This window comes from Anser cygnoides, chromosome 7 (genome assembly GCF_040182565.1).
Source record: "Anser cygnoides isolate HZ-2024a breed goose chromosome 7, Taihu_goose_T2T_genome, whole genome shotgun sequence".
In the NCBI taxonomy this organism is placed as follows: Eukaryota; Metazoa; Chordata; class Aves; order Anseriformes; family Anatidae; genus Anser; species Anser cygnoides.
In genome coordinates this window covers 24,649,189-24,662,423 of record NC_089879.1, presented here as the reverse complement: position 1 = coordinate 24,662,423, position 13,235 = coordinate 24,649,189, and the positions used below count along the sequence as shown (strand labels likewise).

The 13,235-nt window shown below is 49.0% G+C and overlaps 1 protein-coding gene across 7 annotated transcripts in view; it reads right to left on the bottom strand.

The window, feature by feature from the left end:
* Positions 1-63: 63 nt before the first annotated feature.
* Positions 64-13,235, bottom strand: part of MICU1 (mitochondrial calcium uptake 1) — a 97,545-nt gene continuing 84,373 nt past the window's right edge. For all 7 annotated transcript variants that reach the window (XM_067000275.1, XM_067000276.1, XM_048069349.2 and 4 more), the window contains 4 exons: positions 12,385-12,522; positions 6,558-6,666; positions 1,287-1,376; positions 64-280 (listed from right to left, as the gene is read on the bottom strand). In XM_067000275.1, coding sequence (XP_066856376.1) covers positions 120-280; positions 1,287-1,376; positions 6,558-6,666; positions 12,385-12,522 — 498 coding nt within the window. In that variant the 3' untranslated portion in view covers positions 64-119. The remainder of the gene's footprint in view (positions 281-1,286; positions 1,377-6,557; positions 6,667-12,384; positions 12,523-13,235) is intronic.

The following is a 13,235-nucleotide window of genomic DNA, read 5'->3' as shown; positions in this document are numbered from 1 at the left end:
CCGAGTAGGCGCGCACTGCCGTAACCCCACGGCGCCCCCCAAAAAGCACGCAGCTGCAGCACGTTGGTTAAATCCGAGCTCGTTAGGGGAATTAAGGGGACAAGGGAGGCCCGGCCCCGCTAGGGCCGGGGCAGGGTGAAGTCCCAGGCGGTCTCCTGGGCGCACTTCCACATGGCGCGCATGAGGCGGGTGAAGCCCATGTCCTTGGGCTTCTCCAGGCCCCGCATCAGGCACTGCTTCATGATGGCCACGAACTCCTTGTTGCTCAGCTCGCCGTTCCCTGCGGGGAAGGGGACGGAGGAACACGTTACAGGTGCCCGCAAACGCGGCCACGCACCCCAAACCCTCCACAACACCCCTCGGAGGGCAGCAGCCCACCCCCGACCCAGCACCATGTACCTCAGAGGGCAGCAGCCCACCCCAAACCCACCCGCAGAGCTTGAAGTCCCCCTCACCTTGGGGTCCCACAAGAGCTGGTCACACACAGCAGCTCACAGCGTTGTTTAAACCCCAGCCCTGCAGGAACAGGGCCCGGCAGCAGGGCACCGGCTCTTGGGGACAGAAAACCCACCACAAAGCCGATGCCCAGGGCATGCACTTGAAAGAAACTGGGCATGGAAGAAATCTGAGGGGCAGCAGCCCCCAGGAAACAACCCCCCGTGCCGGCAGCTTCCCAGATCAAAGGGAGGTTATATTTAATGAATGAGTTTCTGCATTTCATTTTTTTTTTTCTGCATTGCATCCAAATGCAAATCGGGGCAGGGAAACTCCACTGAAATACCAGGAGGGGAGCAGAACTCCCCTCAGCTCTGTGGGCTTTTGATGCATGCCTATAAACAGCGACAGAAAGCCCTGAGCTCTGTGCCTGCTTTTCCACCCAGCACCTTCCTGATGGCGGATTTGTCAGGCAACCACAACCAGTTCCCCCCTCCCCCCAAAAGCTTTGCTATCAAAATATTTATCAGACGCCACGTGTGGATGCAAATTGAGAACATTGGGATATCCTTGGATTCACTCTGAGCTCCAGTCCGATCACCTGATCAGAAAACGCCACGGAATAAAATAAAATAAAATAAAATAGATGCAGCAAAGGCACAAGGCAGCAGGTGGGGCTGAAGCCAAGGGGACTGCAGCCACGGGGCAGGGCTCGAGACGGGCACTTTTCTGTGCTCGTGTGTAACTCAGCCAGCCACCGGCACTGGGCAGCTTCCGTGGCTGATGCCCTTTCCCTGTATTTCTCCTCCTCAACTCTCAGGGCCGAGTGCCACGGGAGGCTGTTCACTCACCGTCACAGTCGAAGAGCGCAAACACCACGTCGCACACGTGGTCGGAGAGCTCCACCTTTGCCACCGTCCTGGCCACTTGCTGCATGGTCACTGCAAGAGAGCAAGGGCAGGCGGTGAGCGCGAGCCAAACCCCCCAGCTCTGTCCCCATCCCGTCCAGCACCAGGCTCCTCGGAGCCTTCCCCTCCCTACTGCAGCAAACTGGGGTGTGGAAGGGCTGTTGGCAAGCACCAACACGCTTTGGGTTCGAGATCAATGTTCAAAACCCTTAGGTGATGCTTTTTATCCCCCCCTTTGGTTACAAACTCTGACACAGAAGTGTCAGCGTGACAGCAAGCACCGGGTAGGAAGCTTCTTAACCTCTCCTGGTGGTTTGATTGAGGCAGGTCCTGCTGATGGTGCTGCAATAATGAGACTCTGAAAAACTACTACAACAGGCTGGGAATAATAGTATTAATAAAATACTAACAAACAAGAGCAGCTTTTCCATTTAAGCAACCCAGGTCCAGCACAGACTCGGTGCCACCCAGCTCCAATGCTGCAGGAAGAGCTCGTGTGGTACCTCCCGTCAGCAGGCTCTGCAGCAAGCAGGCAGGGCTGACCTTGCTGCAAGATCCAGAGCTGTGAAATTATTTCACATCCCGTCTCCCCCAGCCTCTCGGCTGAGCTCCTCAGCAGAGCAGCAGGCAGGAGCTGTAGGCATGCCTCTAGAAAAGAGCAATCTGTGGAGCTATCAGTCTGGCAGGGTTACACAGCAGATTTTGCTGCATAAAGGGAAAAAAACCAAACCCTCAGGGGGCTGGGTGAAAAGAAGCTAGGGAGAAACCCGTTTTGCTTTGTAATAGCATCACCCAGACCCAAACAGAAGTGTCTCAACATTGCATGGGTATTCACAGCTTATCTACACTTGTTTCTCAGCTGAGTTTTTCCCCAGCAAGACTTTCCACCTGCCAGCTCGAGGTTGCAGAGGTGCTTTGGCACACCTAGACCCCGGGAAGGATAGAGGTTAAGTGCTGTAGGCCATCTCCTAGCCCAGGCCAATCACTTCAGCCAGCAGCAGCAGTCTGTATTTCCTCAGATGGCAACACTGAATTTCACAGAAATCTTCCTTAGAGGTGCTGGACCAAGCCCTGACGCCACTTTCCTCCAATGCACGTCCTTCCGACTACAGGGCGTCGCAGACCAGGTAAATAAAACCAAAGCGAACTACGAGTGCCATTTCTTTACCGTTTTGGAAAATGAAACAGGTGCTGTCTGGGGAAACACCTCACAAAACCTTTTCCCAGTTTGGATTTTTTGCTGGCTGCATCGATCTGTATGCAGGGAAGCCTCCAGGATTTGATGCCATTAAGTATTAGTTTTATACCTTGAAGGGTATCTTTCTTCTAAAATTTCAGGTGTTACAGTCTTACACTAGTTCCTTTAAGGAGCCATCCGAGTATTTTATGCAAGTTTAGGGTACAGCAGCTCTGGTTTTCCCTCCAGTGCCCGGAAGCACACCGTGAGCAATGCCTCACGGAGAGCTGACGAGCAGGGCTTGTCTACGTGCTGCACAAACAGGCCAGAGCCAGGCCGATGGCAAGCTGCAGGTTTCTCTCTGAGATTAATCATTTGGCCAAAATAACAGGCTGATGGTTTATCTCAATTTACCTGAATGCTGCATTTCCTCCTGTTGCTGAAGTGCTCCTACAGCAAGGCATTCAAGGCAACCTCTCCCACAGCCTCACCAGGTCATTTCAGCGACGGTCCTGACTTGTGAGGCTGAAGCAAAGGCTGGGCTGTAGCTCTACCAAGACCAGCTTGCACCCTGTGCAAAAAAGTGCAATTCCCACCCTCGCCTCAACAGGGGGATAAGCGATGAATTCGTCTCCCAGCCTGCTGCCAGCTGGAAGCCCGGGCAAGTTTTCTAAATGATGCTAAGACAATGACAACTGTTGTGGTGCCAATAAAAGTCAAAGATGGACTAATGACTAATCTGGGTGTTGTTTTACGGGTCATTAAAATACACTTTTACCATCCTCTTTAGAAGACGCTAGCTTAATTCATCACTGAAGACGAGTTGCCCAGCTCTAGCTGCTCGGTGCCATCCATTTTTTCCTGTTTCATTTTAAACAGTACTTCTAAAATCCTAATAATCAGTTTGCTACATTAGGTTAGCAGCAATTTATTTGACACAAACTACCCTTTTTTATTTCCTTCTCCTAATAAGATGAGCAATTGGTTGCTTTTCACTAAGCAACCCTACAAGAACTTGACTTTAGGAAGGGATGCAGCCCATTTATTGCTTATTCAATTTGTAGGTGAGATGCCCAGGCTAGGTGACCGTGCGTATGGGGAACGTGCAGTGCACAGACAATTTAAGCATAGGAGCACAGATTCCTGCTGCAAAACCCAGGCGTATCGCTGCAGGTTAATTTGCAGCTTCATTAGGACCCCAGTAAAACACCCTTTGTGTGGCTGATGCTGCTGGAGCACCCACACTGAGGCTTTTTCCCAGCTGGGCTTTCTCCCCCCTGCTTTACATGGTGTCAGCATCAACCAGACCTTGCCCTGAGGCTTTCCAGAGCTGGTGGGCTCCTGAAAGAAGAGAGCAGCCCGAAACCTCCCCAGGCTTTCCTCCTCCAACCACAGGACTCTTAAGAGCAGTGGCTGAGGCTCCAGCACAAGTTCATTAATCGCACGTAATTAAACAGCAATTGCACTGATTTACCACCTGCATGTAGACCTAAATACTGCAGGAATACATACTCCGTGACCGGGCAGTTGCTAATTTACTGTAGGTGCTGAGAAAATTAGATTTGCTAGGCTATTATCTCCTCACGGCACACTGCAGAAGCAGCAGCACATCCATATTTCATGTGCAGCATTTCTTGCTCATTTTTACTTCTAAATGAAAGGAAAAACCCATCGGGTTCTTTTTTAACTTTAAGCCTTAAGATGCGATGATCTAAAGGAAAGAGCACAGATGATTCCCCGAAAAGTCAAAGCTAAGGAGGGCTGTGGACACACACAGGAAGAGATGTGACACATCTGGCTCCCTTTGCAATTCCACTGCCCCAAAACCTATCCATGCCTTAATATCCCCCCAACAGCAACAGCTGGGCAAATAACTTGCTTCTGACACATTTAATTTTGCAGCTGCCTACATACATCAGCTTTGACTTCTTAGTAGACAAGAACTTCCACTAAACTTAAAAAAACCCACTGTTTAATTAGATACCATTGTCTTCTGTGTTCTCAGAGTATTTTATAAGCAACACTTCGAAAAGAGGTTTAGACAAGAGAGGCACGCCTTTGTGACAGACCCAAGCAGCAGAGTTGGACTTTTTTTTCAATGTATTGTACATTTAAAATAAGTTTGTTTTAATCAGCACGTCAAATCTGGTAACACAGCTGTAATGGCTTAGCCCTCAAAGGAAATACGTGATGAGATGATAGGGATTGGTCTGGTCAATAAACCACACCACGACCAAACTCCCCAGGAAACACCCAGCTCTGAGGTTATTCAGCCAGCTCCTTGGCCACGCTCGCTCTCTGGACGATGGGTTATCTGAACAGATGTGCTCTGGAGACTTTAACACTCAGACAAGGAACTTAACGGGCTCCCAAGGTCACAGCCAGTGAGAAAATTCGGGTGCCACTACTCGCGTTTTAGAGCACAAATGCAGCATTTGGCTCTTATTTCTAAACAAAGCCCCCTGCTTTTGAGCAAAGACAAGACAAGGCTTGAGCAGTACCCCCTGGTCATGGAGACCCCTATGGAAGAGAGTTTGCAAGAAAACTTCTTACAGCTTGTCATTTCCAACAACTTTTTCAAGTGCATTGTAAAAGAAGAAAAGATGCTGCTCCCAAGACTGGGGTGAAGAAGAACCCCTGAATGCCTGGGCTCCGGCACCAGAGCCAGTGGTGTACCCACCAGGTTGCTCTGCAGCTGCACACATCTGACCCGAATGGTTCTGCTGAAGAGCAGTATTGTGCGTAGGGACTTGTTTTAGAGGGTGACATTGGTAGCAGGGTGACGGTTGGACCAGATTATCTGAAGGTCTTTTCCAGCCTTCATGATTCTGTGTTACACTGATGAGAGGCTAGAGCCTGAGCTGGAAAACGTCATGTGGAATGTGTGGAACAAGGTAGATGAGGCTGCAATTTGCTAGGTCCTGCATTTTGGCCACCTAACCTTACCCATAAAAGTGGCCTAGAAGAAAGCGGGAGAGGGACTCTGTTAGGGAGTGTGGCCATGGAACCAGGAATAACGGCTTTGAACAAATGGAGGGGAGATTTAGATGAGATGTGACGTGAGGAAAATTCTTCACTCGGAGCACAAAGCGCACATGGGAATTAGGGCTGAAGATGCACCTTGCTTCTGTTCTTTTCCGTAAAGAATAGAATGAAATTGCCTAAAAAGCAGTGTTAAAAATAAACCCAGGGCACAGGATGGGAGGTGCAGGGCAGTCCCTGTGGCCGAGGGGCAGCCTTTCTCTCTGGCAAGCCAAATGGCCCGGGGGAGCCAGCCCCAGAAAAGGGGCCCTCAGCCCCCCAGCCCTCCTCCTTGTCCACGTGAGGGCATCTTCCAGGCCGCTCCCAACACAGCCGCCTTTGGCCACGCGTGGGCCACTCCATCACAGAGGCTTGCTGAGGTCACAGTGGCCACCACTGCCCCGCCTTTGCTGCGGGCCCTATAAAACAGGCCCCCCGCAGCTGGCCCAGCATTCGCTGAGCATCTATAGTCCGGAGCACAGTGCGGGACCCAGTAATGGCCGTAAACCAGAGGGCAGCGTCGGACCCATGCATGACAATCAAGCCGATGGGCTGAAGTTGTGCCAGGGGAGGTTTAGGTTGGATATTAGGAAGAACTTCTTTACCAAAAGAGTCGTTAGGCATTGGAATGGGCTGCCCAGGGAAGTGGTTGAGTCACCATCCCTGGAGGTCTTGAAAAGACATTTAGATGTAGAGCTTCGTGATATGGTTTAGTGGGGGACTTGTTAGTGTTAGGTCAGAGGTTGGGCTAGGTGATCTTGGAGGTCTCTTCTAACCTAGGTGATTCCGTGATCTGTTCAGGCTATGAGTTTTGGCATTTTTCACTATACGTAAAATGAGGGAAGTATAAAACCTGAAATCCCTCTTTATCCATGCACTGCAGAAGTTAAACCTCTCATCACAGAGGAACTGCGGTCTCAGGACATTTTTAATCCATCAGACTGGGCTTGTTCAACCCCTCCCTAAACCCAAATACAAGCTGTGAACCATGCTGCCTGCCTCTTGAGTTTTAATACCTTTATCAAGCGAGGCTCCAGCCATGTGGTAAAAGCTCAACGCCGTGTCCACATCGTTTATGTTCTTCAGAAACGTGAAGAAGCTCTCCACCTCCTCAAACGTCAGCCCCTAGGATGGAGAAAAGAGGGACTTAGTGATGGGAAAAGGAGACTGTGACACTGCTCAGGTAACAATTGACAAACGGACTCAACCACACGAGCTTGCAGCTGGGGTCCAGACACTGCTACAAGCAGGTTCGTGTAGGCAGACGTGCCCGAGTGAGCTTTGCTGCTGGTGGCAGGATGCTGCAGGGCTGGATCTGTTTGCTCTATTTTACTTGTGCAGTTCTTGGGCTGCGAAATGTGGCAGCCGACTGCATTGACCCCTGCAGCGGGACCGCCAGGAGCTGCAGCACCCAAACTGCTCCCTCACGGCAGGAATAACCCCCCAGCCCTCCTCTCCAGAGTGATACATCAGCTTGTCAAGGGGAATTCAGGCTCAGCCTCCTCCTGTACCATCTAGTGGGAGATTGATGTACTGAGATACTGAAAATCCTGACTGCATAACACAGCGGGGTTCCATAGTCCGGATGGAAGAGAGCATGCTTCAGCTGGGGCTGCCAAATACTAATTTATATCATCTGTTGTAACCCTGCTCGAGCCGTTCCCAACGACTTCCAATCAGGGGAGAAGCGACCTATCTTTTTTTTTTGAAATATAAATCACATTTTTTACAATCTTCTCCTACAGACACGGTGCCTCTGGAATTGTAAGCAGAACTACAGACAATTTGCAACCTACCTAGGAGTATTTCAGCTCATCCCTGTCCTCAGCGAAACCAAGCACGTGGCAGCGCATGGCTGACACGCTGCAGAGCACACCAACAAGTGCAACAGCAGGCTTTGTGAGCGGGATTCATGGGTCCAGACCAAAGAGGATGCAAAGTGCACACATGGACAACGTATAGGAAAAAATCCCCACTCAGTGTACAGGGAACTGTCTCCAAATGTAAACCTGCTTTCCAAGCGGTGTGCTAACAGCTGTATGGCAGAATGTAGTAATATTTTTCTTCTGCTAGGACAATATATCACATACTTTTGCAGAAGATAGTGCAAAGATTCTTGTTTTGAACAACATATCTACAGGAGAAAAGAACTTTGCAATTCAGATACCCATCCCAACATCTCCCTGCTGAGTGTGGGACTGAGCAGAGCACTACAAATTTGGAACCCCTGTGGGAACCAGGATCCCTGTGGCCACTTTCACGCCAGCAGAAGAAATTACACCCTGACTTACCTGATCAGTTGAGATCTGCTGTTCGCAGCAGTGGCCACAAGGCACCCCAACCACCACTATAAGCAAAGAGCCCAAGCTCAGCATTTTCCTGGATTTTCCAGCAGGAAATGGCAAATATCGAGGCCAAGCGGCATTGCTGCTCATGCAGAGTGGCGCCTGGTTTAGCACCGTGGTTCCTGTTGTTTCAGCCAGCAACACGAAAAGTTTACATCCTTACATATGTAAATTTGTGGTCCTTGTCACCAGTTAAAAAGCAAAAGCCACAACACACGGAGGCATCCTGCTATTCTAGGCTTTTATGTGGACACACATCCTGAATCTCCACAGCAAAAGTCTAGCTGGTATTACGAAATGCAATGTATTATCGACGAATCTGATCACTGAGGCTGGCATCAGCATCTACTCCTTCCCAGTTACAAAAAATCGGAGAAGGGGACGGGTGCGGAACCGTGCTGACAAGTTGCCAGCTGCGATGATCACCATCAGTCAGCAGCCGGGGAGGGGAATTCATCTGTTCCCTGTCGATGCATCTGTCAGCGCTGCTTGGGCTCTTCATAAGTCACTCATGTCTCCACTGAAAGCCCAATAAACATTAACCTGCCAAAGGGCTCCCTCCCTGGTTCCTCGTTTCCATCCCTTCTCTGCTTTAAAAACCAACACAAAAACCCTCTCCCCCAAGAAGAAAGCCCTCCAAACCTGAGGGGATAGCCTCTCTCTTGCTCTGCTGATATCGGTGGAAGAAAACGCTCCTTTTTCCTTTTTTCTCCACTTCAAAGCTGCACTGATCAAGCTGTTAATTCACAAGCCTGAATCCATGCTTTCTATTACTGGCACGATGAAAAGGAAAAAGTGATACATAAGCAGGCACACTCTAGAAACACGTATATGTATATCTGCTTGCAATATGCATCCTCAGGCAGCTCAAACACTTCCTTTCTACCTGGAGAGAACTGCAGGTACCCAGAGCAAGGTGGTATTTTTCTTCAAGACCCATACAAGTGAAAGTAGATTATCAGCTGTACAAGAAAGCCATTCCCCAAGGCAGGAACACGGAATAACAATGCTGGAGAAGGGCTCGAGGTTAGCTTAAAGGCATGGCTGTAATGCCTTGCGGGCTGGCGAGGCTGCTGTGCCCAGGCTGGATGATGGTACCAACAGCACTGCGGGGCAGGTGTCCTCGGGAAGCACTCACAAGGTAAACTGTATTTGCAAGGTAACGCTGGATTAGGAAGCTTGCCAGGTGGGTTTGGTGCAATTCAATATCCAAATCATTGTCCTCCCACTTGCTTTGAAAGAAATAACCAAGTCAAAGCTCCTGCTGCTGTTGACATAGAGCAGGGTTGCAGCAGGTTAGTAAACTGTGCGGATAATGATACAATGCTGCTCTACAAGTGTGAAACAAAAGGATTTGGTAGAACAATTCTTCCTGCAAAACACATCAAACTGCTCTGACCACCACGGCGTTCAGTGACAGGATGAATGGTGAGGTGGCCAAGCAGCCTTAGCATCTCTCTGAGGCCTGGGACCCATGGGAGAGCAGAGGAGAGCAGCAGCTCCATCCCTTTTCCATGGGCGAGGAGCAGACTCTGCAACGGCTCTGCACAGGGCGAAGTCCCACATGCAGAGGAAGAAGCACTGCCGGCATCGAGCTCCTGCTGCTTGAAGTGAAGCACGCTCTCCAGATTAATCCTGCATCCATTTACAAAGACAACTTCGCGAGCACATCCCTGGATAAATTAGCTAGGAAGCTCAAAAGACAATTAACGTGGCTCTGGCTACGGCAGTCCTATTTCTGAAAAGAAAATTGAAGCTACATAAAAACACCGACAGCAGCACCAGGGTGATGCCATAAAAGCACAGAAGCATACTTAGATGCAAAGTGCTGCACACAAATCTGCAAGGGACGGGTCTGTTAAAATACCCCGGGAGGGGAAACGCTTTCATGGAAAGGTTCTCTTGGATAAAAGATGATGCAAAGTTAGGCAGCAGGCTGGGGGTTTCTGCAAGCTAAAACCTGCTGAAACCAATGAGTTCAGTGCCTGATTTCTGCCCTGCATCACCACTGGCTTTGAGCTGCCCTGGTTGGCATGTTCACCTGCCTCCTGTGCAAAAAAGCCAGCACTTCTTGCATGCTTTGCATCTCCCTAAACCACTGCACACCTTGCTAATAGAGGGGCCGTCTCATTTTGGGTGCTCCATTTCCCCTGGTCTAAGGAACTGTGTGTTGTCTAACAATCCCGTTTCTTGAAAGCATCAACTCTTATTTTCCAATTCACAATTTCTCTCCTTAAAAGTTACAGGAATAGAGAAAAAAGACGCCTTGCTCTGAAGCTGGCTGTTACCTACAAATAGAAACACGACCTGGCTGCCTGGGGAATGAGGAATGAGGTGGAAACAAAAGCTCTTCCTCTGCCACAGATGTCAGGTGTCTGACTGACACATGGAAGGAAGGGAACATCTGCTGGAAGAATCCTTCCAAAAATAACGTCCTCTGACTAATTTCTCATACACCCAGCTACTGCTCAATATGTATATAAAGCCACAGCAAAGACTTGACAGTCTGTGAATGTAACAGTAGAGCTGATGTCTTCTGTCACACAGACATCACAGCTGCCAAGCTGCAAAGCATTTTTCCCCTAGAAATCAACTAATTCCTGCTAAAACTCAAGGGGAACAAAGGTATAGGAGAAAAAATCTGCAGCGTTTTGCTCAGAAATCGAGTAAACAGACTCAAAACTGCAGCCTTGGAAACACCGATGGTCAAAAAGCTTGGGAAGGGAGATTTCCTAGTATCGACAGGCAATTTCTTCAGTTTTTCCACTGGATGCTTTTTGGCCTCACCTGCGGTATTTGCTGTGAAACAATGCATCACGAAGGCACCTGAGCTCAGGCCTCCCCAGGGTGTTAGGACAAATGAGACACTTCCAAAATACTGATACTGCTGATGAGGTTCTGCTTGAAATCAGCACTGGGGATGTCCAAAAGTGCTGAGCTTCTGTGCTGTGCAGGGAGAGATCAAAACTCGTTTGATGCTGTACGTTCAGCCCCGAAGGAACAGAGACCACCGCAGCTCTCAGCAGCACCATCTGGGTCCGAGCGCTTCCTGAGCTTTCCTGGAGCTCACAGATGCCAAAAACTCAACATTTCTGACCAGTGTAATGTAAAAGGCTTTGATAAATATTAATTTCTGAGATGAGAAAGCTCGCTCGTGGCAGAGGATCTTGATTTATGGCTTCCACGTTCACTCAAAACTCCTACAGCTGGGTACAGGGAAAAGCCTCCACACACACACAAGCCCTCAGATAAACCAGAGGAGGTTTTCACCTGGCCATGTACTGGAGCACCGTCATCAGGAAAAGTCCCTGCAGCCAAAGGGTGACAAGGAGCTGCCCTCGGGGCTGTCAGAGACCTTTTAGTGTATGTGCCCTGCTGCTTCAGCGTGCCCAAGTTCTCCTCCGTAGCCCCAGCAGGAGGAGGAGAACAGGAGAAAACGGTCACTGGTGCAGCTTTGTGTGAACTGAAGATTCCTGAACATCACAGGAGTTTAGGACAATTTTATTTATAGCCCCCAAAAGGGATAAAAAAAAGGACTAGACCCCAACACTTCTGTCCCGCAACATGCTTTGCATTGAGAACTGTCAAAAAATAAACACCAGTTCTAATGTCATCAGGAAGTGGCTCTAAAACAGCCGGACCAACCCAAAACATAGCAAAGACCTTCCCTCCATTCTCATTTTGGTTAATTGTATGTTTACAACCTAATCAATAAAAGAACAATCCATTTTTACCAAAGCAAAATACTGAAGTAACTTAGCACCCCATGCTTGCCTTACCTGATAAAAGCACATCCTCTTAGTACAGAGATTTTATCCCAAGGTCTCTCACTAAATTAACCGGTACAGAATCTGCAGCCTTATTCCTCTCTAAATCATGACTAATTCAAATCATTTTTCACCTAAGTTCATAAACTAAATAATAAACTGCCCAGTCACAGCATCTAATTAAACCAAGGTCGAGCCAGTAACTAGGTACACGTCTTCAGAGTTTATTCTGGCTCCAGACCAGACTGCCATTTAGCAGACATAAGCTTTGAAAACTACAGCATTCATTTCAACAGGGACAAGCCCAAACCCTCATCAGGACACCAAGCACCGCACTCCCGCCTTCTGCATCAGATTTATCACCTGCAAAGTCAGCATGTCTCCCCACACTGCTTCAAAAGGTGTGGGTGCTTCTCTCTACAAGACGGATTGCTTGCTGCAGAGGGAGAGATCCTTGCACATCAACCTGCTGCTTAGAAAAGTAATTTCCTGCACTCAGCCCTGTTCATGGCAAACCCAAAATCTTTGGGGTTTCTGTCCCTCTCTGCCATGAAGCATCATTCAGCCCCACACAGTTTGACACCATTGGTGTCATTTCTCCTACAAGCTTACCCACTGAGCCTGACCACCAGCTCATCTCTCAGCATGGTGCGGGGTGCCTGTCGTGTCACCCCCCACCCCCCCCCCCAAAAAAAAAAAGGCTTCTCAGATTTGCTGCTACCACCACTGACCTCTCCATCTTGGAAGTGCTTCTTGAGCTGCTTCAGCATGACGGTGAGCTTCTTTGACTGCACCCCGCTGTACGCCAGCAGCATGCTGCCGAACTGCCGCTCCGTGATCCGCCCATCCACCGGGTCGTGCCTCTCAAACTGGAAGGGGGAAAAGAAAACAGTGGTGTTAAAAAGGTTTGGTAATAAAAAATGAGCATCACAGAAAATGCTGCTTATAGAAGAAATCCTAATACATCTGAATATTTGCTTCCACCGGGACTGTTTCCACCACTAAGTCAACATTTTCTTTCCATGGGCAACTTCTTGAGAAGTTTCTGCATCTTCCCCTAGTTTTGTCTTACTGGGGACAGTATTTGTAGAGCTGGACTTGAAAAATCAGGATGATTATTTGAACCTGGAACTTAGCTAGTGTCTGCAGGTCTCCAAAAGGAGTGGAAAACAAGAAGAAACTACTAAGGTGCTCTTCACGTGAGCTTCCAGCTTGGACATCGGAATAAACACCCAAACAACTGGGCTGTTGCAGCAACTTTTTCCTGCTTGCTCAAAGAGCTGTGCAGGACTAAGCTAAGTGTGCAGGTAGAAGTGTGATGATTGCTTACAGAGGAGGCTGGTAGCAAATAAACCAGGAAAAAAAACACTGTAAAAATTAAGCCACGTTGCAGCTTTTCTCTGCTTCAAGTCCTGTACAGGTGTTCTCCTGGCCTTTGCTGCAGGGCAGGAGGGAAGAGCAACTCTCCCATTCTGGGCATGGGCTGTGTTTGAGCACCAGGTCTCTGCTTGAGGAATAATGCAGATTTCATCTTTTCCCTCCTCTGTGGCTCTACAGACACGAAACACCAGACTTCAGCAGA